General features: G+C 43.5%; 1 protein-coding gene across 4 annotated transcripts in view; it reads left to right on the top strand.

Annotated features, from left to right (window-relative positions):
• The window catches only part of VWA2 (von Willebrand factor A domain containing 2), a 34,129-nt gene that overhangs the window by 13,414 nt on the left and 6,104 nt on the right, over positions 1-14,611 (top strand). For 3 of the 4 annotated variants that reach the window (XR_004426644.1, XM_033149623.1, XM_033149622.1), the window contains exons 5-12: positions 944-1,077; positions 1,341-1,450; positions 6,265-6,459; positions 7,246-7,379; positions 8,815-8,947; positions 10,531-10,586; positions 11,285-11,392; positions 13,438-14,016. Coding sequence is in view for 3 of the 4 variants with exons in the window: in XM_033149623.1 (XP_033005514.1) it covers positions 944-1,077; positions 1,341-1,450; positions 6,265-6,459; positions 7,246-7,379; positions 8,815-8,947; positions 10,531-10,586; positions 11,285-11,392; positions 13,438-14,016 (1,449 nt within the window). In the remaining variant the exon portion in view is untranslated. The remainder of the gene's footprint in view (positions 1-943; positions 1,078-1,340; positions 1,451-6,264; positions 6,460-7,245; positions 7,380-8,814; positions 8,948-10,530; positions 10,587-11,284; positions 11,393-13,437; positions 14,017-14,611) is intronic. The other variant, XM_033149625.1, reaches the window with a different exon arrangement.

Genomic DNA, 14,611 nt, shown 5'->3' with positions numbered 1-14,611 from the left:
GAAGAGAAAATCCCTTTCAGCACATAAGAAGTCATGATTAATCAGCAATTTAGGGCAGCTAGTATTGCAGATATAACTTCTGCTCCTCTCAGACTGCAGTTTCTATGATACTATGACATTCCCCCCCCCCCAAATGAGATGATGGGGTGATCCATCTTTGGGGAATATTAAGACTTGACCCTGAAAGTTGTTGACCCCACTAGGGGTGTGCTTCAAGGATCAATACAGAATCTATGGTTCTGCAAAAGCTGTTGGGCCGTAATTCCCCTCATCCGTGGGCATTGGTCATCCTGGCTGAGGCTGATGAGAATCAGAATCCAACAGTATCTGGAAGGTTGCAGGTTCCTCATCCCTGGCTTCAAATGCTTTCTTGGGTTGGCGTTTGGAACCGCAAGGCAAGACAGTTGCTTGCAACATGTAACCAAATGGCTACATCCAATATTATCATCTCTTCCACTTCTGGGATTTTGGAATGGCTGGAGTGAAGATGGTTAGATCCTGATCGCTTGTGATTACAGACACCACACAGAGGACAGGGGAGGTGTGTGAGTGTGATAAAACTAGCCTACAGTACAGAGATTAAATTCACAGTTACTGTTCTGCCTATTTTTACCTGTGCCCCTTGTACTGAAAAGGGTTCCCCACTCATGATCTAGAGGCTGAAAACTTTAGCAGCTGGGAACAAAAAAAGGAGTGTAATGTACTGAGTTTTTGTTTAATGAATGGTGACGTGCAATTGAATTCTTATTCCCTCCTGGACCTTCACTTGCTCATGTATTATAAGGAATACTATCCTTGGTTTCTTTTCATCGTGTACTGTACTGTATACTTCACCCCACTCCCCGCCAGTCCTCTTCTCCTCCTCCTCCTGTCCTGTCAGCCAACCTGACTTCTAAACATTATTACTATGTGTTGTGATTAACCCCCCCCTCTCTTCTGCCAGTAATGAATTGCTCTGCCCCAGTTGATGTCTTGTTTCTGTTCGATGGATCCTACAGCATTGGCAAAGGGAGCTTTGAAAGGTCAAAATACTTAGCAATCAAGCTTTGTGATGCTCTGGACATCAATCCAGGAAAGGTGAGCACCCTCCACCCCCAGTTTATTCCACTCACTGGGTGCCATGTAGAATCTGGGAGATGCATGTTGTGTAGGGTTGTGCGTGTTGTGTATGTCTGTAGGAGAATACAGGCAACTTGGGGAATTCTTGTTAGTTTATCTTTATGGGGTTTGCTAGTTCACTTCCCATGTCTGTTCTTGCTGTAGCCATTTTGAGCATTCCTGGAATGGTAGCAACTGCATAAAAATAAATCCGCCTTGTTGACCTTCCCCTCCCCTTTCAGGTCAGAGTGGGAGCAATACAGTTCAGCAACACTCCTCATTTGGAGTTCCCTTTGGATGCATATTTCACCAAGCAGGAGATAAAAGACAAACTCAGGAAGATTGTGTTCAAGTAAGAGTTATTATATGTGAGAGTTCTTATTAAGGAAGTTAAAATAAGTAGTCGGCAAGTAGTAGTTTCATTATGATACCTGCATGTTCATGTTGTATTTGGAACATTTTACTTTTGATGTTGTGAATGAAATATTTAATGATTTATTCATTAATTTATATTCTGACTTATATTATTTTATGGAATCCAAGGGGGGCATCCATTTGGTTCCCAGCTGGTCTCCTATCAACCAGACCAACACCTGCTTAGCTTCAGCAATATGATGGCCTCATGTACCTCCAGATCATTTCCTGGGACCTAACTTAATTTGTATATTTATTTTTAAGCTGATTTTCCATATCTAGCCATATTCGGTGTTCCACGGTAAAAGTAGTTTAAATGCCAGTCTAACATTCCATTCTTAACAAAAACGCTGGCATGGGAGTAAGTTGTGTTTAATCCATTAGGTCTTATTTCCAAGTGGATGTATTAAGAATCAGAGTGTGGGTCACCAACTACAAAACTCTGCTAGGACAGTAGCCAACCAGATGCTTATGGGAAGCCATTAAGTGGGACCTGAGTGCAACAACACTTTTCCTATTTGTGATTCCAAGCAAATTAGTATTCGAAGGCACACAGCCACCCACCCCTAAGTGTGCTTAAGACCATGGGATTACAAACATTACAGTGAACCAGAGATGATCTCTTGGTGACAACCTTCACGTACTATGACCAAACAGCAAGGACTTATAAGGAACTCTTCTGGGTGGCCATTCCTTAGCTTTGGAATTCCTTCTAGTGTACAGGCAACAACTAGTTTGCGTGGCGGTTACATTCTGGACCTCCACATGCATCGGTGTGACCCCCATAAGGCTATCTCTCTCCGTTCCACACACCATTCTGCCCCCTTTTGTGATGTCACGCACATATCAGACACACCTAAGACAGTCGCCTCCTGTATTCCAGAAATGATGTAGGGGTGTGTGTGTTGTGGATTTTATTATTAATTGTTCTTGTTGTTGTTTATTTGTCCCCAGGGATAGACATGAGGTCTCTTAAGTGGCTAATTTGTGCTTTTTTGGTGTAGCCTAATATTTAGATACAGTTTTCCACTGTTTTCCTCATTTTTACTTATTTTGAGGCTTAGTTTTCCCCCTTCTCCCTCAAACCCCAACATATGTACACAGACACTCTTATGTTCCAGGAAGACCTTCACACCTTCAGTGCTCCCACGCAGCCCTCCCTCTGCATGATTATTTTGGACACCAAGTATGCACCTACACCTGCCACCAGGAAAGAGATGGAGGAGACTAAAAATGGGGTTCTGTTGTGCTAAGTGGAGATTCCTCTCTGCCTGTTGTGGGACTGGATTGAGCTGTTAATGATTCAAGAGAAGACAGGGTATGAAAAGCATACCCCCGATTCCTCTTTAACCGCTTCTGAAGTGCAACTGAAAGCAGAGGCTGTGAAATGGTATTGAATATCAGGAATCTAGACATGTGCTGACATTTCTTTAATGCTGAGAAGAGAACGTTGACAGCTCCAGCAGAGATAAAGTCCTTCAGTTTGCCAGCAAATCCTGGTTTTAACTTAAAAGGCATCACTGGCAAAAATAGCTAGGATGGCAGCAACCACTTCAGAGGGCAGAATTGGAAAATATAAAGGTCTTCATTCATGGCCACTTTGATCTCCTCCTCCCTCTCCACCATCTTTTGTCTGTGGCTCTTTATGCCAAGATAGGCTTTAAGCAGTTTAGAAGTATAACAACCAATGACACACGCATTAAAATAGAGTGGGCCAGATTCAGCTACCTCATTCCTTTAGTATTAGAAGCCATTTCAAGGATTCCCGCTAGTGCGATGAGTCGGTAAGTCAATATCTAGGCTGTGAGTCGATATCTATAGGGTGATTCTGGTTCTCATAGTGTCCTCCTTCATGGCCAAGCCCACTGTGCTTCACAAAATCACTTTCTTGATGTTAAGACGCATGAAAAAGATAAGCATCCTGCCACATTGTTTTTAATCACTTGCATACAAATTCGACATCACTTATGGGGTATACCATTCCTTTCTCTCTCTGGGTGTTAGTGCCAAGAAGACACAGTACCAGAAAACAAAGAGGAGGCTGTTTTCTGGTGACAAACTGACAGCACCTCACACGCAGGTATTCATATGAATGTGAGGTATGTGTGTGTCAATTTTGTCCTAACAAACAATGTGGAAAGGACATTCCTGGCTTGGTTGGTAAACTAAAATCCAAGAGCCTGCCAACTCATTGACTGAAAGGAACTCCCATCTCCTCAATTGAAAAACAGCCCTGGTTGCACAGGATCTAAGAAATTATTTTTTAAAAAAAAACCCTCTGCAGCATTTAAAATCAAAGCCGTCAAGAGTTTCGAGTCATTTGAAGATGGAAGCAAAGCAATGACAAAATGCAGCTGGCTAAGGAAGATTTGACTGCTACTGCAGTGTTGCTGATGCGTTCTTGACATTTGGCTCAAGAGAGAACAGTTAAAGAAGGGAATAAAGGAGAGACCTAGAAAAGATCAAAGCCAGCTCTGGCAGGAGTTTAGAGAACTGAGAATTGCAGGGTGGTACAAAGAGAAGTGTGCAGATTAAAGAACTAGGCACCACAAAGTGTGAGTATGATCAAATACTGAATACACAAGGAAATAGAGAAATCACAATAAGGGTCATTTTTTAAAAACTGACTATGCATGGCCCAAAAGAAAGAGTTGTAGGCCATTGGAAATGAGGGGGTAACATTGTGATGTATTTTAAAAGGAGTTTATTTCACAATTTTGCCCAAATCATTTTGAATGGGAATAAAAGCAGCTCTAAGAAAGAGTAACTGGAAATGGTCAAACAGGCATAGAAAACAGATGGAGATAATCAAGGCAGTTTTGTTACAGAGTTAGTTGGAGTGGTGACTGGAAGTGTGCAAGAAAATATAATACCAAATATGACCATTCTGTAATTATCACCTTAGATGGCCTCTTCAGTTACGCGAAGTGCTAGCATTGTGGTATCGCCACCAACAGCACACTTGTTTTACCACACTGCATATCATTTCCAGTCTTTCCTTGTGTTTGTTGCAGTCTAGATTCTTTGTGCTCACTAGAAGGACAGATCCTGAAGTTGAGGCTCCAGTACTTTGGCCACCTCATGAGAAGAGAAGACTCCCTAGAAAAGACCCTGATGTTGGGAAAGATGGAGGACACAAGGAGAAGGGGACGACAGAGGATGAGATGGCTGGACAGTGTTCTCGAAGCTACTAACATGAGTTTGGCCAAACTGCGAGAGGCAGTGAAGGAAAGGCGTGCCTGGCGTGCTCTGGTCCATGGGGTCACGAAGAGTCGGACACGACTGAACGACTGAACAACAACAACAACAAAGATTCTTTGTACATCAAGCATGATTTCTCACAGCAGAAGACAAAAAACCCTGTGGCAGCCAAAATACTTGGCTAATAGATCCAGTGACCAGCTAGTAAAATCCGAGAGGGCTTCCCAGAACGGCACTTAATGTCTTGGACTTCTGCAACCTAACATTTAACAGATGTTGGAGTGCAAGTGTGGGGGCAGAGATGAAACTGCACCTGCAGTGACTCTTTAGAAATCTTTGTAACACAGCAACCCCCGCAAGTACCGTAGGACAATATGAATCATGGCATACATATATAACTTGGTACCCGATGACTCTGCATGTGTGAGCTGCCTCCGTTGGAAGCAGTGACTGTTACTCGTGTGCAAGTCACTACTTGCTCTTATGACTGCCAAGAGATGAACATGCATCATACATGCACTCACCCTGAGTGCCAGGTTCAGATCTATCTCTATGAGAAGTAGTTTGATATGTGTTAAAACAAATGAACCAGAAGATAATAGAGTTGCCCCAGGCTGCAACCTGGAGATTCCCCTTGTGCCTTTCAATTGGCCATTGTTTTGGAAACCAAGGCACCTGCAAGCCTTCCTGACTGCCCTTTTATCTTGATCCTTTTATCTGTTCCCTCTCCTCTCTGCTTTGGAGCCTCTAGTTTGTTATTATAATAAGGAGAGAAGTGAGGCAGGCAAAAGAATTGGGGGGAACTGAGCCAAGGGATAGGGAACCCGTGGCCCTTCAGGTGTTGTTGGACTCTTGACTCCCATCAGTCCTGGGGTTGATCAGTGGTCAGGGATTATGGGAATTGATGTCCAACAGTATCTGGAGGGCCACAGGCTCCCTGCCCCTGATTAGAAGGTACCGCAGGACAAGTGTTTGTTTTGAACCCCCTGACTGTGAATGGGTGGGGCAATTTGGACCAGAGAAGTGGTGTGTGGAGAGTGTTAATGTTCCTCTCCAGAAGCTTGTGGGGTTTTCTCATGTGGCAGAAGGGCTGTTGGATTTCATTATACCTATGTAATGTGTAGTTGCCCCCCCCACTTGATGGTAATGGGTTATTGGATAAGATTTCTTATTTGACTCCAGAGCAATGTATAATGTCTGTTGCCTATACAGTCAGTTGGGAAAGGGGAGAAGAATGAAGTAGAAATTACATTTAAGAGGAACGTGCACCATCTGAAAATGTTTTTTGCTGCTCTTTGCCTGCTGGAAAGGTAGAATCCACTCTCTTTTTCCTGTCAAACAGCATATTTGTATATGTTGCACCTATTTTATCAAGATTGTTTTTACTTATGTTATAAACCCCTGCTTTATTCCAGTAATAGCCTCCATCGCCTGTTGACTTTCCAAACAAACCATATTCTCTATTTTCCCTGAGCAAATGACAGGTCTTCTATTGGAAACAAAGCAGAGAGCAGTGTTAACTTATCCCCATTCTTCTTCTGTTTAACTCAGAGGTGGGAGAACAGAAACAGGACTTGCTCTGAAATACATTCTTCGGAAAGGATTCTCTGGGGGCAGAAACTCATCCATACCTCAGATCCTTATAATCCTAACTGATGGGAGATCTCAGGGCAATGTGGCAGTGCCAGCCAAGCAGTTAAAAGAAAGGGGGATTGCTGTGTTTGCTGTGGGAGTCAGCTTCCCAAGGTAAGTTGATCCTCTGTGGGAAGAAGCCAGGGGTGCTCCATTATTATTGACTACCAGTGACTGAAGAAGAGGCTTGCAGTGGAAGTGAGATTTATCAGGCTAGAGAGTTGAAGAGAAAGTGGTGGTCCACACTCTAGAAACCCATCGCTAGGGAGAGTTAAGGACACTTCTTTAAGAGTTTTGTATCCCAGAGTTTTGTAGGCCCCAGAGAGGTTTACATCAATAAATGAAGAAAACAAAACAATATAATAAATATAACAAAATATACCAAAACAATTCCATACCCCCCCACACACAAAACATTAAATTATCCACCAGTCTATAAGAAAATTTGACTTAAAAAAAAAATCCCGGACTCCTATGCCTCCTCCAAAAACCTGGAAAAAAGGGATGTGCCTTGACTTGTTTTCTAAAAGAGCATTATGAAGAGGCCAGGCACACCTCAGTTGGCAGCCAACTCCACAGGAGCCACTATCAGAAAGGTCCTTCCCTTTCTTTGCATTGAGCGTGCCTATAAAGCTCAAAGGTGTACGTATAGTGTCAAGGGTGTGTGTCGGAAAATCTTTTGTTAAAGCAAATGTAGCAAGAACAGAAAAAGAACATTTGGAAAACGTAGTAACTACAGCAGAGCAATGGCTGCTATTGGGCTTTAGTTTCACACACTGTATCATGTATCATGCTCTTTTAAATAGTCCTTCCTTGTTAATTACAACACCCATTGCCATTACGTTGCTGCCATGCTGCAGTGCTTTATTTGTCGTGCTGAATTACCGTATTTCTGTGCAGATGGGAAGAACTGCAGGCACTAGCCAGTGAGCCGGCCGAATGGCACATCCTCTTTGCCGAAGATGCTGATGACGCCTCCAATGGTCTGTATACCACCCTTACAGAGTTTGCCGTCTGCAGTGCTGCATTTCCAGGTAAAAAAGGTTTTTAGTCATGTACACACTGATTAAACAAGTCCTGCCACCTATTTTGTTCAGGCACTAGCTGTCACGTTAGGCGTTTTTTTTTTGTTTTTGTTTTTTTTGTGCTCCTGCTCCCAAAGCCTCGTTTGTCCTTTCTCCCTCCAGCCTGCTTTTCTAATCTAGGGCATTCTTTCTGTTTATCAGAAGGCAGGAAGGAAGAGAAATTCCAGACAGAGAGGGAGAAAGAGAAGCTTCAAAGCCTGGCGATTAAGGGTAGAGCTGTTTTTTGCTTGTAGGGTTGCCTGTGTCTGAGAGCTTGAAGGCAGCAAGTGAGACTCTCCAGCAGAGGTGCCTCAAACACTGCCATGCCATTCCACCCCTGCACACACTTAAGAGAATTAAGCTTCATGTTAAAAATACTGTAGAGTATTAGGGTGGTGGGAGTACTGTAGAGTATTAGGGTGGTGTGATGCTGGTCCTGCTGCAAATGCTGCGGGTTGTATCTAACACTGCATAGGCAGAGTTCCATTTGAGCAATGGGACTTGCCCCCCCCCCCAATCTGTTTTCCAACCTTCTGGAGAAGATTTTGAGGAAGTGAGTGGGGGGTTGCCAAGTAGAAGAAGGGAAGTTCCATCGTGGAAGCGGAATAGCAGCATTGGACGCAACATGTTGTACGCTGTGGAGAAGTCCCGTCCCCCCAGATACTTTTAATCTGAAGCCCTAGCCATGGCAGAGGGGCAATTTCCTTTTAGATAGGGGTTGGGAAGGCAAGAGGTAAGCCTTCCCTCAATGTGCACTATATTTATGGTAGGAATTGTGCTTCCACCCCACCCTACACCTCTAATTTAATTAACAACAGCATAAAAAAACCAAGGGTTTGTTCCATGCTATGCAATGCCTATTAGGTGTAGTTTGACCCTTTATAATTGTATATCACAGTAAGCAATACAGAAGGCTGGGCAACACCTAGGGTTGGCTTCAAGTCAGAGAGGGGGTGCTACCTAGCCAAGTGTCCTGTGTTTCCCTTCCCTTCACTGCCCACCTTGTTGATTCCCCAGTTTTACCCCATGGCAGTAGCTACATCAAGTATTTGGGTGTATTGTTGGAAATTCAAAATGGTGGTTGGCTTCCATGCCACTGCTATCAGAAAAGCAAGTGTCCAGGAAAGACAGAAAGCTGCCTCATATCGGCTCAAGTGGTTTGTCCATCTAGCCCAGTATTTTCTACTCTGACTGGCAGTGGCTTCCTAGGGTCTTGGGCAAAGGGCTTTCCTGTCGCCTGCTTTCTGATCTTTTCAGCGGGAGATGCCAGGGATGAAATCTGAAGCCTTCTCATGCGAATAATGTGCTCTTAATGTTTTGCTGTGCTCCCTTTTTGGGGGTGCATAAAGTTTTCGATCTCAGGCAATGAATGCCAGCTCTTGAGACCATTTTCTCCTTGCCCCAGGCTGCGGAGCTGAATCTCACTCTTGCGAACGCAAAACACTCGAGAGAGTCAAAGAGTTTGTTGGAAACTACTTTTGCTGGAAGGGGTCAAAGAGCAATAATGCCGTGCGCACATCGCTCTGCCCATTTTACAAGTGAGTCAGCAGCCGTGCGCTGTCCCTTTAAACCCCAGCGTGGATCAATGTAATCTATATGTCTAGGTGGCCTAGGGGAATTAAGGTGATGGCTGGGTAGGACCTCAGCACTGTCCTGTCCTGCTGGCCTCTAAGCAAAGTTTAAAAAAATAATGTTTTAAAAAGCGGGGGAGAGGCAGGAGAAATGGAGCCCATCACAAAAAAATGGGTTTCAAACACTCCAACACAACAGCACCTGGAAACTAGCAGTTTAGTGATTTTTGCATTTGAATAAGAAGAGAGGCAGAGAGATTTGGCTGAGTCCAGTTATAGCTGGAAATCAACACAGTACAGTATCTCTTGATTCGGATGCAGGGCACATCTTTGTATTCCTGAATTCCCTCCAGTGTCACAATGGATTACTTTCCTCGAGGTAGAAAAAGAGCCAGGCCCAGAACTCTCACAGCTGTCCCTAGTACGCAATCGAGGCCTCTCCGGATGTTTTTCATGCCTCTTGGTTGGAAGAAACACTTCTTCTCTTGTCTTGCTCCTTTGACAGTGCTATAAGATCATCCCTGATACGGGGCGAAGGCTCAATCACTGGCAGGAAATAGCCTCTGCTCATATTGCAGCCAATGTTAAGCCCAAAGTCTGCAAACACAGGGCTATATTGTCAGCTCGGGGGGCAGCAGGTCCAACAAGAAAATTCCCCTCATGCTGAGTTGAGGATATATCCTAAAATTATGCGAGATAAGGAATGTCAAATGCCTGTAAAAGGAAGTAGTTGCATGCTCAAATCTTTGTACGAAGGGCTTGTACCCCTAAGTGAAATGTTTGAGAAAGGACTTGGAAAGGAAAACAGATCTTTGTGCCTTTTGTAGTTTTGTTTTGTTTCTGTATATAAAGAAGTTTTAAAAGATGTAGTATTTCCTTTCAGCCACACACCCCCCCCCGGCATCCCCCGCTTGTTTCCTCTATGAGAAATCTACCTTGGGGACTAGCTAGGGATAGTGGGAGGAAGCAAGCTTGTGATAGCACACACACACATCTCAATTGACGCAGCGTGGGAAGTAAAGAAATAAAATAGTTTTGAAAAGAGCAATTTTTTTATGAGCAGGCCATCAGAATTCTGAAGTTGGAATATCTTACGTAGTACGTAGATTTATGTAAATGAAGAGCATACTTTAAAAATATACTTCTCGGGGGTTACAGCAAGTGTGTGTGTATGGGGGGGGGGCGGCGGAGCCAGTGATTATGCTAGACATTGTTGGACTCCAGATCCCATCATCCCCGTCTACTGGCCTTGCTGACTGGGATGGATGGGAGTTGGAATCCAGCATCTCAAGGGCACCACATTGGTTACCCCTGGTGTAAGTAAACATAAGAGGGTGGCATGGAGTTTAGAGACACCAGTGGTGAAATCTCCGCTGCCTTGGGCTTTTTTTAGCTTTTCTGTGGGCTTTATTTTTGCAAAGCTTTATGACTAGGCTTGCATAAGATTGTGTATTTAATATATTAACTGAACTGAAAGGTGTCAACTCCTATTTCATACACTAAAGTTTATCCCAATCTCACTTTTTTATATACTGGCTTTTCTGATTAAGCTGGAGGAACACCTTCATCAAGTATCCTTCTAGATGCTACCGTACCACATGCCCAGGTAAGATACGGTCTTCTGAAACGTTTCAAAATGAAAAATAATGAGGTATTAATTTAATACCTGGACTTGTTTTGACTAATTCCCGCAAAATAAATTATGGTGTAAGAATGTAAGATAAAGAGAAAAATAGGGAAGGGGAACTGAGAAAGAAACAGTTGACTAAGTATACAACCGTACCTGAGGACGAAGGAAGTCAAATAGAAATGAATAAGAACTGAATTAGGGATGTATCTGTAACATCTGCTTTGCATTTGTAGTTGCAGTATCTTTTTGTTAGTTTGTTTTGTGAGTGTTGCCTGTGTTGGTGTCGGTATAATAAATCAATAAAAAAAAGAAGAAAAGGGAAAAAAATGGGGTAAAATAAGGTGGTGCCTCAATTAATAGACATTCTGTTTTCCAACAAAGGGAAACAGGAGAAGCCTAGATTATAAGAAGAGTGTCAAATGAAGACCCTTTTACTGTGTTCCAGAGTCTATTTTGCTTTTCTAAAAGGCAAGATACGCTCTCGCTGGGCACAAAAAAGGGATCTTGGGGCTAAATACTCTGCTTAGATGCCGTGTGAACTGTGGCTGAGTTTTCCTAGAGCTCAGTCCTGTTTATAACTTAACAACAACAAGAAAGGCTCTATAATCATTGATTTAAAAATTAAATGGGTACCCTTGTCTTTCCCCTTCCTGTTTGTTTTTTTCCTTTTTTAGATCCTTGTGGTTCTCAGCCTTGCCAGAATGGAGGCACATGCATTCAGCAGGGATTAGAAGGATACCACTGTGTCTGCCCAGTTGGCTTTGGAGGAGATGCTAATTGCGGTATGCCCTTTCATCTCAGGCACCAGTGCTTTGAGGTTGTTGTTTTTTAATGTGTCATGAACATCACTCAGTTTCCTGTAACAGTTCTGGTTGTTGTTATTTTTGTTTTATAACAGGGAAGAGGAGAAAAGGATAAGGGTTAAGAAACTTGATTTACAAAACAAAACATTAAATGTTTCAGAGGAAGGGTTGGTTGTTGTTTTTTTGGTACTGCTTGTTTCTGGTGACTGAGACATGGGGCTCATCCAGATTTCCTTTTGCGCCACGTTTCTAGCCACAGGTCTGGGCTTTAAAGCTCTGGATCTGAGCGATTTTACTTTATTTTATTTTTGCCCCTGCGCTTTCCCCAGGAAAACATGTTTTACTGCTGAATAAGAGCAAACAGCAAATGGTTTTTGTGTGGATTTCCATTTGCTCCAATTCAGCAGTAAAATGCAGGTTTTCCTGGCGAAAGCAGCGGGACAAAAAAAAAAAACAAAACTGCTTGGACAAAGAGCTTTAAAGTCCAGACCTGTTCCTAGAAATGTGGCACAAAAAGAAGTCTATATGAGCCCACAGTAAAAGGTGTAATCTTAATCACATTCACTGGGAAATAGGTCCCATTGAGGTTAATGGGAATTACTTCCATGTTAGTATATTTAGGAAAAGGATCTGAAAGTTCTTGGTGACAATTTCAGTACATTCAGGCTGCTATTAATTATTTATGCGGGTGGCACTGTGGGTTAAACCACTGAGCCTAGGGCTTGATGACCGGAAGGTCAGCGGTTCGAATCCCCGCGACAGGGTGAGCTCCCGTTGCTCGGTCCCTGCTCCTGACAACCTATCAGTTCGAAAGCACGTCAAAGGTACCGTTCCTGCGGGAAGGTAAATGGCGTTTCCGTGTGCTGCTCTGGTCCACTAGAAGCGGCTTAGTCATGCCCGGAAGCTGTACGCCGGCTCCCCCGGCCAATAAAGCAAGATGAGTGCCGCAACCCCAGTCATCCGCAACTGGACCTAACGGTCAGGGGTCCCTTTACCTTTATATCTATCTATATATCTGTATCTATAATGTGTGTGTGTGTGTGTGTGATCACTTGCTTGCAAGAAAACTTCAAAGTGGTTTGCAAAAACATTTAACAGTTAAAAACAATTCTTTAAATCATTAAAAAAATAATTAAAATTAATGCTATGCTAAAAACCAGATTAAAACGTGTTTATATGTCTGGATTGGCTTGCCTATACAAAAATGTTTTTAGCAGTGACCGAAAAGAGTACTGTGAAGGCGGCTGCCTGGTGTCAATTATAAGCCAGTCTTCCTGGAAACAAGCCTAATTATACTCACTGGAATGTATTTCTGAGCAGACATGTATAAGATAGTGCTGTTAGCTTTGCTTTCTGTCTTTGCAGCCAACCTGTCGTTGCTGCTTATTTCTCCACACCCAAAGAGTTGGCATGTCAGGAAAAAAGGCAGCAAACATCAAGTAATTGGGGAGGCTGTTAAAAGGAACAGCAGCATTCAAAATTGCAGGTCGCTCTTGAATTGGCTCTATACATAGAATATTGTTACGGACAGCAAGTGTTATTTTTGCTAGGAATTTCTATGAAGACATGGATCAAGCAATTCATTTCTGGTTGCATATATTAGCTGGATCTAAGACACTTCAAAAATGGGTTTCAGGAAAACGCACTGTGAACCTCATAATGGGAAATCACGTTGGCGAAAGACGGAACTCTACAGTGCCATCTGCTGTCACAACACATTTAAAACACATTTTAAACAACTAATGTAGCCGAGTCCTTAGTGGCTCTTCATTTGTTAATTGGTTCTGCAGATTCGGCTCTTAGGGAGATTGGGAGCAAGGCTCAGGATTCTGCGCTCTCTCCATTGTGGACAGATCCTACCCTGGCCTGGGGTGAATATTACTGTAATTAAAAGTTGGCAAGCCTAAATTATCATAGTTTACTGATTTCAACAGGCTACTCTAGAATCTCCATTAGAAACTTCTTGTTATGTTTTTATTTGGACTTCTTAACACTTTCTTAATACTTTTCAACAAAATTTCCAGCACCCAAGCTAAGTCTAGAATGCAGCGTAGACCTTCTTTTCCTGGTGGACAGCTCATCCAGTACCACCCTCGAAGGCTTCTTGCGCTATAAAGCTTTCCTGAAAAGGTTTATCCAAGCCGTGTGGAGTAGAGGGAGCCCAGGGAATGTGGGTGTGGCCCAGTACAGCAACGATGTCAAAATGGCCGCCGGCATCGGAGACCACCAAGATGCGCTCAGTCTGGTGAAGGCTGTTGATTCCATGCAGTTCAGAGGAGGAAGCACCTTCACTGGCAAAGCTTTGCGGTACGTTACACAGCATGGTTTTAAGAGCGGCCCAGTCTTTGCTGATACACCCGATGACCTCCCACGTGTGGTGGTCTTGCTCACGGATTCAAATGCTCAGGATTCGGTGGCAGAGGCAGCCAAGTACAGCAGAGGCCAAGATGTCTTCCTCATAGGCATTGGCAGCGAATCGTTGAAAGCAGAGCTGGATAATATTACAGGGAATCCAAAGTGGACACTGATCTACTCATCCCCACAAGATCTCTTCAACAAGATTACTGAACTACAAAGGAAAATATGCAGCATAGACAGCCAAGGTAAGGGTTCTAGGTAAAAAAACATTATCATTTGGTATCCCAGCATCTACTATTGGCTGTCAGGTCCTGCTGTCCACATACTTGCTATCCAAAAATTCACTTAGCTGCACTTAAAGAATTATGCCCAAACCTCACTATATGCTCCACAGATTCACTTATTCGAACAGCCAATTTCCTTACTACAACTAATCCAGAATGCGGCAGCTAGTCTGGTGACTGGGAGCGTCCGCCAAGACCACATAACACCTGTCTTGAAAGACCTACATTGGCTCCTAGTACGTTTCCGAGCACAATTCAAAGTGTTGGTGCTGACCTTTAAAGCCCTAAATGGCCTTGGTCCAGTATACCTGAAGGAGCGTCTCCACCCCCATCATTCTGAGGTCCAGTGCTGAGGGCCTTCTGGCGGTTCCCTCGCTGCGAGAAGCCAAGTTACAGGGAACCAGGCAGAGGGCCTTCTTGGTAGTGGCACCCGCCCTGTGGAACACCCTCCCACCAGATGTCAAAGAGGAAACCAACTACCAGACTTTTAGGAGACATCTGAAAGCAGCCCTGTTTAGGGAAGTTTTTAATGTTTAATAGATTATTGTATATTAAC

This window comes from Lacerta agilis, chromosome 5 (genome assembly GCF_009819535.1).
Source record: "Lacerta agilis isolate rLacAgi1 chromosome 5, rLacAgi1.pri, whole genome shotgun sequence".
NCBI lineage: Eukaryota > Metazoa > Chordata > Lepidosauria > Squamata > Lacertidae > Lacerta > Lacerta agilis.
This window is presented reverse-complemented; position numbering and strand designations above follow the sequence as displayed.